General features: G+C 38.8%; 1 protein-coding gene across 1 annotated transcript in view; it reads right to left on the bottom strand.

The window, feature by feature from the left end:
• Positions 1-4,785: 4,785 nt before the first annotated feature.
• esrrgb (estrogen-related receptor gamma b) overlaps positions 4,786-17,174 on the bottom strand; it is a 64,879-nt gene continuing 52,490 nt past the window's right edge. Inside the window, exons 6-7 of the mRNA XM_037685439.1 lie at positions 9,680-9,949; positions 4,786-5,176 (exon numbers count right to left, since the gene is read on the bottom strand). Of these exons, the coding sequence (XP_037541367.1) occupies positions 4,932-5,176; positions 9,680-9,949 (515 nt within the window). The 3' untranslated portion in view covers positions 4,786-4,931. The remainder of the gene's footprint in view (positions 5,177-9,679; positions 9,950-17,174) is intronic.

Genomic DNA, 17,174 nt, shown 5'->3' with positions numbered 1-17,174 from the left:
AAGTAACGGGTTAAGATCATGGATCTAGCGATATTGCAACAATGTGTGATAACGTGCGGGGCGAAGAAAAAATAATGACGCTTCCATGTCTTCCATTTTGATTAACCTGAATTGAGTTTTTAATACAAATAAAATAAAATGCAGTGGGTTCATAAATCATGTGGTTTTATTGTCACTGTACATTCAGTGCAACTTTTTTTTTTTAGATTAGACACCCTCTCCCACAAACACAAAAAAGCTTTTATTTACACATCAATACAGTAGGCATAAATACAAGAAACAAAAAACACAAGAAAATGCCACACAGTACTGTCCAATGAATCCCAGCTGTGGTTGGCTCAACATTTTTTTCTTCATAGTATTTTCTTTCAAGAACAGCACAAATAATTATCCCGTCCTCTCACCGAGCAAAGGGGAAGTTTATAATTAAAATGCACCAAAGCTCCATTTTGAAGTTGATTCATACATCACAAATATTGCTTTTAAAGGAAGGAAACCTCTTGGGTAATCACATGTCTGTGGTGTGCACACCTAGCAGGGTCCTTTTATATAACGGCCGGGGAGGTTCCTCCATGTTTTATGTAAATCTCGTCATCTTGGAGAGCATGGAGATGAGGTAAGTCCACAAATGGAGCAGCGAATAAGTAGCTTTCTCCTCTGAGGAATGTATTCCCCCAATTGCAGTAAGTTCATCTACATTTTTTTAATACCCAACCAGTGATGTCACTTTATTTCTGTGCCACTGGTTCCCCGGAGGATCCCATGGCCCGCTTCCAAACCCGGTGTAATTTTCAAAATATGAATTGAGGTATAGGGTCTAGACGACTTTAGTCACTATATGTTCTGCTTTGCTGATAACCAAAAACACAAAGATAACATGTGTTTTAATGCTCAAACACAAAGAGAGAGAGAGAGAGAAAAAAAGTCCTGAAACAAATAAATACATACAACGTACTCATCCCCACTCCCTTTCAGAGACTTGAATTATACAAGTGGGCTGTAAATGTGTGTTGAAGGCCCTAACCCCACATGAACCAAACTGAACAAGTGGTCATAGTCACATCAAAGCACAGCAGTTACAGTATAGTACAGTGAAATTTGCACAATGCATTTATACAGCATGTCCACATTTTTAAACAAAACACAACTAAATGCTGCTCACGGACAAAACGATGGCCATATTCGCCTTGCATAGCCCAGTGATCGCTAATTTATCTCAGACTCCCATCAAATCGTCTCTGTAAAGATTTAGACAAAAACCCTCCCCTACTCAATGAAACTTCTTTCGTTCCCAGAGGTGGACCCAAAGCCGAAACTTAATTGCTCCGTTTCTTATGAGAATTTCAGTTTAGGAGACAATTAGAATTAATTGGACAACCGTTTCAGATGTCTGAAAATAAATTGGAATTTTTTTTTTTTTTTTTTACAAATTTGGGAAAGGAAAAAGTTGGGAAATGATGATCTGCTATGACTTAAAAGTGCAGAGGATCAGTTTTCTAGATTGGTCAAGCTTTATAAATATTTTTTAACCGTTGGTTAAAAAATTAGTTTGTCTGGTTGACATTGACTGAAGCTGAATTAGGTTATTAAAATTCTGTAATATCCATGTTTACGAGGAAACAAAATGCTACTTTAAAATTAATAACATCACTGTTTCTACTTTTGTTTGCTTCTAAACAGAAGTAATAACCTTCATTTCAACTGTGGCTAAATGAGCCTGTTAACAACTGAAGAGATGCACCCTGGGAATCGTATTCTCTCTGGCAATGGTTATAATTATCTATGCATTACATTAAAGAGCATCAATAGCATCTTTTGGGGGATCGTCATAGTAACTGGTAGCCTGTGCTTTCTTCTTAATTGAGCAGAAGCTAATGGCACTTGAATCCTTAACAACAGCTACTTTAAACTGTTCTGTCTGAATAAAACCCCAAAAGAAGCCGATTCATCTATAGGTATATAATTTGATAATGCGCCTCATCTAACCTGTGGAGGTCATCAGAACGTTAAGAAATACCACAAGTTATTTACTATCATAATAGCGTTCTCTGAATAATTTGGCAAATGGTTTCTATTTGATAGATATGCTCTAAAAAGATAATAGTGCTTCTGGAGTATACTTTTTATTTATTCATGTCAGTGTTTATACAAAGTGGCTACCTGAACAATTAGCACCATCATTTAAAATAACAGTTTCAACGGGTCTTGATGTCCTGTATTGCCATTAATGCTTCAATTTGGAGTTTAATTTCTTAAAATCATCAGTTTATATACTTGTAAAATATATTCATTGTTGGTTGATTTAAAAAAAACAAAGATTTTAAAGCATCATTATAGTGAAATTGATGTAAATAAAGCAAAGCGTTATCATAAAACTCTGTATAAACGTACACAGTTTGGGTGTCTTTTGGCCGAGCCTAGTTAATTTACCCTGTAGTCCATATTTTACAAAAGTAAAATCAAATAAATAAACAAATAATAAATCCACGTTGATAAAAAGTTTAAATATTGGAGGCTAACATCCAGACTTTGGTATCACAAATACAACTTTAACGAAAAAGCTAGCTGTTTTTAATTAATGCTAGAAAATATAATGCCAAACACATTTTTGCCTATTAATATGCAAAATCTGTTCGACAGGGAAGACTGACCAGGTTTAGGTTTCATGTGACTTAAAACACGATCCCCAAATAAAAAAAATGGTGAAAAAAGTGAACAGTGTTTACCCCCCCCCCCCCCGCCCCCCACCCCAACAAACCAGTTTACAGACCAGAAAACTTAAACCTGATTACTCATTACACAAATGCTGAGTTCAAATTTTATTGCAAGTAATGCCCTGTAATAGCATAATAAAAAATTGCCAAGGGTACTTAAATTGGTTGTAACTGGAGTGAGAGTATTAAGAAATATTAACGTAAGTTTTTCAGCGGCAGACTAGTCCATGGTTATGCTGTTACTACAATGTTAAAGGAAGTTTATCATCCTGGTATCAGCTGGCTTACCGAAAGCTTTGGAAAATTAGCTTTGGACATCATCGGCCAATAAAGTTTTGGATTCAAGACTGTCAGTATATCAACATAAAGTATAACTGTATTACACTTGCTTGTATAATTCCAAATTAGAATTGAAAAAAGCATCAGATAAGCATCAATGTGGCAACGATTATTTATAACAATCCCCACAAATGTGGTATTTATTTGTTTCAGGTTGCACTTCCAATATTATTTTGTGTTAAATTATTTGTTTTTGTTCTTGATGACATTGTGTCTTTTAAAGCAATAGTAGAAGTGGGGTCTTCTGAAGAGGTTGTGCACAATTAATATCTTACTTGTAGATAGCTCTTTGAACCAGGTCGGTTTAGAAATAGCTAGTCTGAGTGATGCCAAGATCAAAGTGGTTTGATTTTGTCCTAAAACACAATTTTTCAACCTTCACTGTGCCACCAGTTTCACATTGTGGGTTCGCATCCCACTTCTGACACCATGTTGTGGTAATTACAGTGATCAGCTTAAATCAGAACAGGATATTTAATATGCATACATTACAGGAGACATTCAACAGGCACCTGCTCATATGCACCTGCTGGTAGCTATCGGTGCTAAGGACCTTACTGCACATGTGCAGATCTACGGTATCTGTGAGAGGTCAAGATTCAAAATTACTGTGTTCACACTCAATATTTTACAATACAGATATTTATGTAGAGTTATAAAATTATTTGCATTGCAGACAGTGGGAGCCTTAGCTAGTTGTAGCACTTCCAGTGCAAACTGGGGAACGTCTAGCTGGAATGTCAAAATTTCTGCCAAAATAATTGCGCAACACAAAACTGACAGCAAAGTAAAGGTTTATATGAAAGCAATTGCATTAACTGTACAATTCTTTTAGTAAATTGAAGTTGTTTTAAGATGGCATAAATTGGCCATTAGCTTATCTATCCACTAGCTTGTCAGAATTCAACACCATTTTGTCAAACTGAAGCCATTTAAAGAGCTATCTACAACAAAGTAAAAGTGTTTTTTAGTCGTTTATGTCCTTTCAACAAAACCCCTCAGTTTAAAGTACCTGAACAACCCCTTTAACCTCAGCACACAACATCATTTCCTAGTTTGAGTTTCACAGTAAGAATGAGAATTCAGTGGAGAAAAAAATCTGTTCAGTCTCAATAAACAAAAAATAGGAAGAAAAAAATAAATAAAAAACAGACTCGGAGAGAGCTGGTTTGTAAATTAGTCATGTTTGACATGTTAAAGATGTTTAGTGCAAACCTTTTATGAGCAATGACCTCTGGGTTTATGAGCCCCAGTAAAGATGACTAAACCATCGAGTCATTGAAGCTTCAAGTGGTTAAATATGTTGTGAAAACATTGAAATCAGATTCCACTTTCCTTGATGACAAATTTAGGAATATGCTACACAATTCCTTCCTGCGCCCAGGGCAGCTTCTAATATACAGTACAGCAGCTGGAGATTATTGCCTTAACAAATGAGATGAGGAAACATGAGATATAAAAACAGAAACACAAATTGTGGCTACATAGCTGTACAATTATTCTGGACATTTATATTATCTTCTTTTGTTTTTCCTTTTGAAAATAAATCAAATTAAGAAACAAATTCACAGAAGCTTCAGGTGATATCAAGCAAAGGATCTATGAATATAACAAGACCTTAATGGCTGATTTCTGTACACTTCTCTATATACACAACCATCATCATCACCCCACTTCAATCAAGGTGATATTCACCCTTTTAAAAACTATTCCAAGTTCCCTATTTTGCTGTTTTCGTTAGTTTTTAAATGTATTGAAATGGCTCCAAACCCAAGCGTCCTCCTTTGGCTGTCAATTGGCACTCCATCTTTGATTTAGCGGCTGTCCCTCGTCTCTGATTGGATGACCCAGCTGTCCGTCAATCATTAGACTTAGATGTCAAGCCTTGGCCTCCAACATCTCGAGGAATAGTTTGTGCATGGGGACTTTGCCCTGCATTTTGATGCTGTAGAAGTGCTGAACAGACTTAGTGGCGGTCTGACGGAGCAGCGGCAGGGTCATCAGTAGCTTGCCTGCCCGTCGGGGGTCCTCTGGGTGCTGGGAGGCCTCGTAGTCCTGCAGGGCCTCGTGTAGAGAATCTTGGAGCCTTTGGACGGCCTCTATGTTCTCTATATGCATGGAATCTGGAGCGGGAGGAGGATTATAGGTGGAGAAAGGACAAAAAAGATAGCATCATTACAGACTTTAGGATATATTTTTTTGTCTGTCATGATGAAATGTGCAAATTAAGATTTATTTTACAATAACAATAAAACATTTTTTGTAATCTTACAGTACGTACAACACAAACCTAAGCAGCTGCATCTATCTACCTGTTTTGCAGCCGCACGCTGGGTTTTTGTCGAACGTTTTACATTCCACAGCTTGTATATGCAAACATGCAATTTTGGAGAGAGCTTTTCTCTTGTTAGTAGTTAATGATGTTCCTTAAATAAATGCCTGTGCATGGCTGAGACTCTAGGGAGAGAGATAGGTACTGCAGGTCAGAATAAATATACATTGGAACAGGAAAAAGATTCATTTCTTTTTAGTATCGTGGACCGCGTTCATCCCCCCACTTTGCTAATGAATTCAGATGGCTGCATTACTAGGATATCGTTCATCCGAACGATGGTGGCAGATGGCCTTCATTTCCATAAGAAAGAGCAGTTGGCCCCTTATGGATAGGCTCTAAAATAAAACCAGTTGAGACTTATTTAAAACTGCTCTCCACATAGAACTCCACATGTTAGAGGGAAAAAAGGCACTTGTTCTCTGAAGGATGAGCTGATGCAGAGTTTTATTAAGCTCACCGCAGTTCAGACTGTCTCACAGTACACACCTATCAACTCGGATTAAAATGTACAAGAAAATGTCCCTTCTGTTGTAGCTTAAAAACTAAATATACAGGATCGTAGCTGCTGACTGAACAGTGAGTGAATGAGATCGGCTATTTGTCTCAAAATTAACCAGTAAAGCTAAGACCATGTAAGAACATGTAAATGTGGCAGGAAAAAAGGGAACGTACAAGGCTAATTATGTTCCTAACTGACTGATTAAGTCTCTTTTACCAGTAGACTTCTGTGTAAATTGCGTTTCTATCTTGGGAAATTAACTAGGCTATGCGGACCGCACATGTGTTCCAGCACTCTTCGTTCGAAACCTTCATGTTAGTACCGGGTGATCATGTGTGTGCGTGCAACAGAGGGTAAGAGAACGTTTGAATATGCGTTTCCATCTTTGCGCGTTCGTGAATGTTTGAGGTGTTTGGGGGAGGAATGCAAAACTAACTTTGAAGAAACAATTTCTGTGTAATCCGTCAGCAAGCCCGGCGTCGATCCCATCGATACTTTGCTAATTACAAAATCAATGGCCATGAATTTCCACAGCTGTCACACCCACCGGACCGATGGAGCTGAACCTCTGCGAGACTTTGTTCAAACGAGTCAAAGTTGCCCTCTCACCCTCCCCGAAGCTTCCCTCTCGACCCTTCCGCTCCCACAGTTCTCCCTTACGTTTACATCCCTGCCTTTATCATCACCTCCCTTCCCGTTTATCCCCCTTCACTCCCATGGAGTGTTTGTCATGAGAAGACTAAAGCTCTGGGCTCAGCATTTTTCTTTTTTTTCAGACAGGCAGGAGAAAAGACTCCTAACAGTCATTGATTAGTGGGGGACAGGCCCAGCCGCATGAAAAGCAAACTGTCGATACGAGCACAGCATCTTCACATTGGAACAAACGAGGCCCGTCGCTCCCCAACGCTCATTCCACTCCACTTAACACATTTTATTGACAGCCCCTGTTTTTCTAATGAAATGCTAAATATATCTCCCTCAGCTGAGGCGCACTGGCAGCTACTGTTATGGAGATGGAGGGAACGAGAGCACAATGTGACAGTCACACACGCACCCGCGTGTATCTGCTCACAAATTGAAATATAGCTGCGCACGCACACACACACATGTGCACACACACACCTGCACTTGCGATGAATGAAAAAGACCATTCTCCTGACCTTTGCGTTCACTCTTATCAGGAAACCATCACTGTGAATGTGAAGGTTCAACAAGATATGGATCAGCACTTGACAACTTTTTTGTCTAATTCTCTTTGTTTGTTTAATTAAACACCAACTGTTTTGATTTTACTTGAGATTTGATTTATAAATGGACTCTCCAGGACAAGTTATTGTAAATAAATAAATAACAAATAGGATGTTACTCAAAAGTTCTGTTCTCTATAATGCTAACATTATAATGTTATTGTTATTTTTTTTTTGTTTATATCAGAATTTATAAGGTGCACTGAATTTTATTTTATTTTTATTTTTTGGCCATGCTAAATCTGCTTACAGAACGTTGAATGTTTGCACAACTCAGAAGTTACACTGAACATTGTGGACCCACTTTTACTGGTGCGTGTACGACAGCACTTTGGGGCCACGCTAAAAAATAAATAAATAAAAGCCATAAAATTATGAGAATAAAGTCGTACGAGACTTTGTTTTTCAGCTCTCATTTTTTTTTCTCCCCATGAGTCGGATCTACGATGCGACCTGTCAATCAATCCAGTAGGCGTGTCAGCAAATGACCAATCCGAAGCTAAACGCTCCTCCTACAAGCGAGTCGCTGGGTTTCTAATACGAAACGTATTAACGTCTATGCTCTTCAGCCTCTTTCTGGCATATTTACTGAAGACCTCTAACAGCGCTGCACATACACATTTTCACTCACTGAGCTCCGTTTTCAAACATAAACAAAAACAGAAGTCATGATATGAGTCCCAGAAGCAACATACCAAAACACAACAGTAGGTGGCAGTATTGAGCACGTGTTGAATAAGAGCATCAATAACAATAAAGTTTAACAAACTTTCTTCATTTTACCACAGTTAAAATGCGGTAACCCTGCTTTATCGTGTCGGAGTTCAGAAAATATTACGACTCATTTAGCTTCGGATTGGTCATTTGCTGACACACCTACTGGATTGATTGACAGGTCACGTCGTGGATCTGACTCGTGGGGAAAAAATAACGGCAGCTGTTAAAAAGAAAAAAAAAAGAGTCTCGTATGATTTTTTTTCGTAATTCTACGACTTAATTTTCGTAATTTTTTGGCTTTTATTTAAATTTTTTTCTTAGCGCAGCAATGTAATTTTTTTTTTTTAGCGTGGCCATAAAGCTCCTTTGTATGCATGAGAGATGCATGAGTGGAGAGAGGAAATTATTTTAAATTGTTCTAAACACTTCTAAGTTGTGTTTGTGAGGGTGTAGTTCTGCTTTTAGATTTTGTCTGACATATTGCAACTTAAGACCTTCAACATGGGCTAAGATCTTGCGCACACAAAAACACAGGTTTTCAAAAACTATCTGTTTTTTTTATTGTTTCTAAAGACATCCTTGTAAACATGGCACAGTCTCTAATAATGGCTTCCTCCACACTAAACACTGAAAGACACATAAACTCTGAAGTAGCTATCCAAGGCCTGTGTGTGTTGTTGAAATACAGCCACAAAAAAGGACCAAAAACAGGAAACAAGGCGTGGAGCATGTGCAGAAATCTTGCACTTGTTCTTCAGCCGTGTTTGGCAACAGAACTGTATACAAATGTGTTGATGTGGTTGAACAACTACAGTAGTTTCTGTCCTACAAACGCCTGCCTGTAGTTTGTCAATTATGGTTGTTGTTGTTGCGCATGATGCAGAAGTTAGACGAGAGGTGGAGCTATGACATCATAATTTTCACAATGTGGTGTTTTCACTGTCAACACTAAAAGTCAAGTATGGCGTTTCAAAGTTTTTTTCCACTCTACTTTCAAAAATTATATCAGAGCTCCTAGAATGCTGGTTTTGTGTACTTGAGGCTGATATAATACATATTTTTTATTTTAATATTTTTCTGCATTTTCATAAAACACTGTTCAATATGGATAAACCTCAAGACATTTTTTTTATGTACTTAACTGTTCAACTCCACTTTGATGCTCTCTTATGTTTACACAAAATCCAATGATTCTTTTATATATTTATTTATATTATATTATTATTAATATTAATCATATTTTATATTATATTATATTTATATTATATTTCTTTGTAACTTATCTTTTAAAAGTGCTCATTGCAAAGTCAGGAAGATCGAACAAAAACGAAATCGTAAAGAACTCAACAAAATCTGCCCAATAGTTTTCTTACATCGACGGTGAAAATGTTATGTAATTAAACGTTTTTTTTATGAAAATTTGTGACCATTTGCCAACTAGCACGTGTGTTTTTTTACCCACAGAAACATACCAAATGACTGAAATGAGGTCAAACATTGGACATTTACTTATCTACACAGATTACTATCAGCCTTACATACTGTAGGTCAGTCATGGGACTCAAGCTCCATTTTATTTTTTGCAAATTCAGATGAGTGTTTTGTTTACATTGAGTGTGGACCTGCATTTCAGAATTGCATTCAATACATCTGAAAAAAACTATTAAACTCCTCCATACTGCACAGTTTGAAATAATTCAGAATAACCTTTTTATGTTTAATTTCATACTTTGAGTCCCTTTAGGATTTAGTGTATTTGAAATGTTGTAGATCCGCTACACAATAAAAAATTTTTGACATTAAGGTTTTTTTTTTTTTTTTTTTTTACCAGAGTTGGCGAGCGCGATGGCTTTGAGCGTGACAAACTCCTCCTTCTCCATTCGCAGCTTCTTGTAGCGCCGCACCAGCGGCAGGATGGCGACATGGAGGTCCAGCAGGCCCGAGATCCTCGCCTGCTCCTCATCCACCACATAGTCCTCTGCGTACACGAGCTCATCCTCACAAGGCAGCGAGCGGAACACGATGCTCAGCACCAAGATCTCCATCCAGGCGCTCTGCAGCAGACTCATCTGGTCGGCCAGCGAGAGTGTGGAAAAACCTGTTGAAAGGGAGTTTGTTACATTTTGAGGTTTTCTTTCTCGTGGGTTGTTTTACACTCTCGCAGTCCAACCACGTGACACCGAGAGATCAGTCCATTAACCTCGTGGCTCAGTAAGCAGCTAACTTGAGTCCTCCATGTGTTTTATGGGCTACGCACAATCGCTGTACAATCCCCGACTTGAAACAGAGCCCGACGGCTGTATGTGGCGGCTTAAGGGGAGAGTATAAATCTGTCAAATGGCGAGGCCTTTGAAACATGACCTAGGGCCTCTTCATCCATCTACAGTCAGTCCAACTTCATGTACATGAGATGCCGCTCGGTCAGGGCAAACTACGTCTCACAGAACAACTGGAAAAACTTTTTTATTTTTTTTATTTATGCCCTGAAATCAAAATAGACATTGTGGTTTGTCGTTACACATATTTATAAAACTGGTCATTAGAAATAAGCTAGCTTTATTATGAAGAAATTTTAAAAGAAAGCAAAACTTTTAAGCTATAACTTGTTGGTTTTTCATTTCTGGGCCAGAACCAGGTCCAGGCAGGTGCAGAAGATGATGATTTTGAAAAAAAGTGGACAGGAAGCAAGACACAAGGAAAAAACAGTCTACAGTCTGTAGTTTTTGTTTCTGATGATTTTGCATTATTTTTAATTTTAAGGTCCTGGAGCACCAACAAAAAAATTAGAACTGATAATTTTCACCACAGACATTTGCTCATTGTGAATAACTATAAAATTACCAGAGCTGTTGACACGTGTTTACTTGGCAAGATGGTGAGGGGGAAAAATATCATCACAATATTGAGTCTGATTTAGTCTTAAATTCATGTTCTCACTCAGCTCCACCAATATAATTTCAATCTGCGGTGCATGTATGAAAGAGTTTAACAAGAATCAGAGGACATTTTATGGTCGTCATAAAAGGATAACAAAATTTAAAGCAACATTTTTATTTGAACAAGTTATATTTTGAAGTTAAAAAAAATATCCAAGTACATTCACATTTTTTAACAACTGAAGCCTACTGGTGATAGATGAAAATTAAAATAATATGAAATAATAATAATAGTTATTCTATTGACTTTATTTGAATGTATTCTGTTCAACATAAAGAAAATACAAACAACAAAATAAAAAAAATTATAAAATATCTCAAGCTTGTTGCAGAAAAAAAACTTAATTCCTTTAAGGGATAGAGTTTTTATGATTGATATGCATCTCAAAACTGCTTAAACCATAAAGTTGAGTCATCTACAGCTACTTGAATTTATATTGGCTTTATTTTAACTGTTTGGTATTTTAGCAAAGGAATTTTTCCGTAATAATGCACAAGCTTTAGGCCTTGAAAGGCGACATTCAGGAACATTCACCTCCTGAATGTCCTGACCTCAGAGTGTCATTTTATCCAGAACCTGAGGTCAACCCCCCCCACCCCCCAATCAAACAGACAGACACCTGAAAAGACTTGGACCGCCACAATACCTTTCACTCCACTCTGCAGCGAACAGGGAGGTGATTGTGGTGTATTGAGCAGGGCCTGGAGGCCGCGCTGCTTACTTAAATCTGAACTTATATAGATCAGGAGGGGTCAGGTTGACTAAAAAGAGCCCCCTCCCAATAGTTCTTATAAAGCAAAAAGAGAAGCGACGGAAAGAGAGGGAAAACGAGGCAGAATGAAAAGAGTGCTGGGGGTGTCATTGATTAGTAGATCGTAATCAGTCCACCAAATGAGAAAGAGGGATCGATTTAAGCCTCAGATCTGACAAACAGACAGCTGATGGAGGACATCCGGTACATGTTTAGCTTGGGGGGTGGGGGAGAACTAAAAGATCACTGAATGTAGATATTTAGACTGCATCTGCAATGCATGGACTTTAATTTCACTGTACACAGTTTCTTTTTAAGAAACGGGTGGTGATCTACTAAAGAGGTTGCATTAAAAAAGCAAGGACTCCAACACCTTTATAAAGAAAAACCTGACCCCTCGTTCTCCATCATTTTCCCTTCCCCCAACCCGCTTTGCATTTTCTTTTCTTTTATTTAAATTTAATTTACCAGAGCAATCAGCGACTTCCTGACTCGCCCGGGGGTCACCCTGGAGCTTTAGGAGCTCTGCCATGTTTTGGCGGAGTCATGTGTTGACGTAGAAGGTGAATCCCCTGATGAAATGTCAATATTTCACCGTACTGATTTACTGCCGTTTGACTAAACATGACACAATATTGAGCAAATGGAGGAAATGTCAATGTCCTTGTGTCTGCAGTCTTCCTGCGTGACGACAAAAAACATAAAAACGCAAGAGTAGAGGTTTCCACTGGGTGGAAATTCCATCAGAAGGCATTTGATATATTTTAGAACTCATTGCTTTACAAAAAAAAAAAAAAAAATCCTCCAAATTGATTGGAGACTGTCTTATGTCTACCACTTCTCCAGTGACTCCCTGTCAAATTCAGAATTGAATTCAAAATCTTATTTTTAGCCTACAAAGCTCTCAACAACCTAGCTCCATCTTAAATTACAGATCTTATTGTTCCATACTTTCCTAACAGAGCATTTCACTCTCAGACTATAGGTTTACTTGTGGTTCCTAGCGTTTCCAAAAGCAGAATGGGATGCAGAGCTTTCAATTATCAGGCTCCTCTCTTGAGGAACCAACGTTCAGTTTCTGTCCATGAGGCTGACACATTGTCCAGTTTTCAGATTAAGTCTTTACTTTTTGATAAATCCTAGTTAGGGTCGGCTTGGGTTTAATGAGCTATCCCTTAGCTATGCTGCTACAAGTGTTTCCACCTAAACTGAGGTTGTTCAACGAGCTATCTACAACAGTTAAGATATTAAGGGTTAAATTATTCCACAGACGTTCACTTCAAAAGATCTGAACTGGTCTTTGGGTTAACCAAATAGTTTTCGTTTTAAACTTTTTTCTTGAACCAAAGACCGTATGAGAAAAGTGCTTTTCGCTAAATATAGGAAATGCAAAAAAGTAGATGGCATTTGTTTATTAACCTGTGAGTTTGAGCCCAAACCATAGGTTTTGAACAAGACAACAGCATTTCATTTATTTTGGTGCATAGGATGAATTATCTTAACATATATAGACTTTGAATGAAAAACCCCACCATCCTTCTGGATAAACAGAAAAGCATGATCCCACACATGCCATTACCGTCTACTTCTATAAATACAATAGATTGAAAAAACTTTAACGCGCCAGGAGTGATTGTTTGTAGAAAAGAAAGGGGCTCTCAGTACAGTAGAAGCACAGATCACACAAGAAAACGAGTCCCTGCCCGGCACGGTGAAGAGACTGAGTGGTTGGCGGTGAAGCCTGAAGCTGTCGCTGGGAGCCGGGTCGAAAACAGACAGCAGTTCACTCTCTATTCATTTAGTATCATTACAAGCCTCCTAAGAGCCCTAATGGGCCTAATAAAAAGACAGAGGTAATAATGAGACTTGAGGAGCCTATATGAGCAGGACGAGCGGGAGGAGGAGAGTCAGGGGAGCTGCAGAGCAGGAATGCCTGAGAGAGTGGAGGATATGATAGCGGAGGGAGTGTGTGTGCTTGTGTTGGGGGGTAGAAACAGAGAAAATAGAATCAAAGATGATGCCATGAGCTGAGCGAGGATTAAACACTAGAAAACCCTGACTGCTGCTGACGTTTAAACACTTTTTGTAAATGGGTACCTCCAACTTTATCACATTTAAACAATTCATTTATTCTCGTACTGGTGCGTAAGAGGCTAACGAATGACAAGCTACAGCTGTACAGCTGTTTGAACTTGTTTATTCTAGCAAATGTTTTTATTCCTCAAGCAGACATAACGTAACTCCGCTTTTCTCCCCAGTTTCCAAATCTGGATGTTGAAGGACGTCTACATTAACGGAGCAATCGGCACTAATGACTCTTATTACCTCATCGTTAAGGCCATTTGTGAGGCGAGCTATGAGTGTAATGGCGGGCGTGGACTGTTAAACTGTAGGGACCCCTTTTGTCTTAATTATTACTTGGTGACACTCTGACCCAGTGGCCTCGGGTAAAGTGTCCCCAGAGTGACACGTGGCCCTTTATTTTCTGGATTTAGATGGTTAAAGCAGACAGGATCGATAGGAAATGCAAGGAAATGGTTTTTGAATTTTTTTTCCTGAAGCTCAAAATACATTTTCTAAGATGTTGACTTTATAAGAAGTAAAATAAATAAACACAAAAGTATTGCTTTTTGGTCGAGGTTGCTTCCTATCTTGATCGTTTCCTAGTCGTGGCAGAAACTCATCCCCATCACATTCGCTGAGCTGAAATCTAAAAGGACTTTTGTTTATAACGTTAGCATTATCTGTTGGAGGCAACGCTGTCTGTCTGTTAACAAAATATCTCCATGAACCAGTTGACAAATCATGAAACTTTCATAAATTTATTACTGAAAGTACATCTACAACTGACTGGACTTTTCAAATCAACTCCATTCATAACGGCTGCTGAAGCAAATAAACCTCAGCAAATGCAAGTGTTTTTTACTTGGTCACTTTTATATGTATTGATTTTAACTTTGTTGTGATTATAGCTGAGAGTCTGAAAGGCGTGTGTGTGGTGGTGGTGGTGGTGGGAGGGGGGGGGTGTCTGGGGGTCCTCCCCCAGAAAATTTTGAATAAAGTAGAAGTGATTTCCTGCATTTTTATGTATTTTAACACGTTTATCTATATTTGTAAACACTGCTTCTGTCAAGCATCCTACCCCCCTCCCCCTTTACTTGACAGTTCTTCCGAGCCAGACACCGTCCCAGCTCATTGTCCAACTACACATGTGAAACCTCCAGATGGCTGTGAGCTCCTGCCTGCGTACGACTGCCTGGCTAACTCAGCACTCATACCCACCACTCTTTTAGGGTCAGAGATTTTTTTAAGGGTAGTAGCGGAAGGGGCAGCTCGTATGCTCGTAAGTGGCTGTTGTGTTTAAAATGAGTGTTTATGTAATTATTTTCAGTTTATATCCAATATAGGTTTTATTTGTTCAAGGCAGTAATATTTGTTCATAACTTTATTATTAGTAAGCCTGAGAATTACTGGATCCAAGCAAACAGTTACCGGAACGCATCCTGTCAAAATAAGAGCGTTCCCGGATCCTGTTTTGGCAGGATTCAGCTCAAACTAAGCACTGGTTTCGGCTTTTTTCAAGGTGTATAAATATTTCTCTCTTTCCATTTGGAGGTCTTCTTGACATCAAACTGGTGGTGAGACTGTATCCCCTTAGGATGTTTTTACAACAAATACATAAATAAACATTTTTTGGGTATTCCCATCTATCCATCCATTTTATTTACCCACTTATTCCATTTCGGGTCACGGGGGTCGCTGGTGCCCATGTCCAGCAATCACTGTGCGAGGGGCGGGGTACACCCTGGACGGGTCACAAGTCCATCACAGGGCCACATAGAGACAAACGAGACAAACAACCATTCACTCTCTCACTCACACCTAGGGACAATTTAGAGTTACCAATCAGCCTAACATGCATGTTTTTGGACTGTGGAAGGAAACCGGAGTACCCGGAGAAAACCCACGCATGCACGGAGAGAACATGCAAACTCCACCCAGAAAGGCCCCTGGACCGGGGTTTGAACCAGTGACCTGCTCGCTGAGAGGCAGCAGCTCTACCAGTTGCGCCACCGTGCTGCCCTATTCCCATCTATACATTCATTATCGTTACCCGTTTCTTCCTTTTTGGGTTGCAGGGGTCACTGGTGCCCATGTCCAGCTATCACTGTGCGAGAGGCACCTGGACAGGTTTCCAGTCCATCACAGGGACACATAGAGACAAACAACCATTCACTCGCTCACTCACACCTAGGAACAATTAGAGTTACCAATCAACCTAACATGCAACATCTTAAATAAACTAAATCTAACTATTCAGATATGAAAACTCCAATAAGTTTTAACGTAATGAACATTCAGCTTGGATGTATTGAAACACACACATAAAAAATTTAAACTAGTCTAAAGATATTTTTCAAACGTACTGGCTAAAATGACAATAATTGTATCTTTTTATTGTATTAATAGGAGCCGACCATAAACAAACCAGTCCGTCCACTGTTTCTGTGCAACATTTGGGTTTGAGTTAACCATCAAAACTGATCATTACAAGCCAACTTACCACTTTGTATGTGAAGATAACATTAGCTGCAACAATTTAGTACTATTTACTACTAATATATGCAATAATCCCTGCAGAAGAAGGTGCTCTGGTCAGAGTACAACTCACCTCTGCCAGCTACAGTTTAATACCAGATAAGTCAGGTGGACGACATGATTGGTTGCTCGTATTAAAATGATGATTTTGTGTTTGTTGCATGAGCACCACCATCACATAATTACTCGTGACAGCGACGACTGCTGATGCAGCTGCTCAGCAGAAGATTCACGGTGTTGCCTAACGTGTCAAACATAAATCTGATGCTGAAACGGTGATTAGAAGGAGGGGAACCTGAAACAGGCAGAGCAGCAGGACAGAAGAAAGAAGGAAAGATATTGAGGTGTCTAGTTTTGTCAGCGAAATCAATTCAACATGTATGAATGTGTTTTGGTTGTTACAGTGTAATAATAACAGATTTTGGTCTGTATTCTCATATTAAAATCTATTCCTTTAGCATTGGTTCTCAACATTTCCATTCCAAATTTATTTAATAAACTGAGACAAATGATTGAAATTAACAAAATAATAAAAGTTACTTGGCGTAATTGGATGATAATTAAATTGGCAAAAATGTCATTCTTTATTCAAGCTTTCATAGACCAATTGCTTCAAGTCCAGCTGAGGTCTGAAGTGTTTGTTTCTCTTGATAAAACAAACAAACAAACAAAATAATCAACCATTTGCATAACAGGGAAGAATAATCTGTCAGTGTTTGCTTAAATAAATTAATTCCACCACCGGTTCTGTGTCTCCTTAAGAAAGTAAGAGGATCGCTTTCTTTTAGTCTGGAATAGAAATGGAATACATTGACATCGGGGGTCGCACCCTAACACCCCCGCCCGCCCCACCCACCCCACCCAGTCAAATCAAAGGTTTCAGCTGATCTTTATTGATTAGGTTTTAGAATATGGAACGGGCTTCTCCCTTAGGTGCAGATGAGTAGCAGATGTTAATTATCCTGTGAGTGTGTGTGTGTGTGTGTGTGTGTGTGTGTGTGTGTGTGTGTGTGTGTGTGTGTGTGTGTGTGTGTGT

The sequence above is a fragment of the Nematolebias whitei genome, chromosome 12 (assembly GCF_014905685.2).
Source record: "Nematolebias whitei isolate Nwh7 chromosome 12, NemWhi1, whole genome shotgun sequence".
NCBI lineage: Eukaryota > Metazoa > Chordata > Actinopteri > Cyprinodontiformes > Rivulidae > Nematolebias > Nematolebias whitei.
Note: the sequence above shows the minus strand (reverse complement) of the source record. Positions and strands in the feature narration are given on the sequence as shown.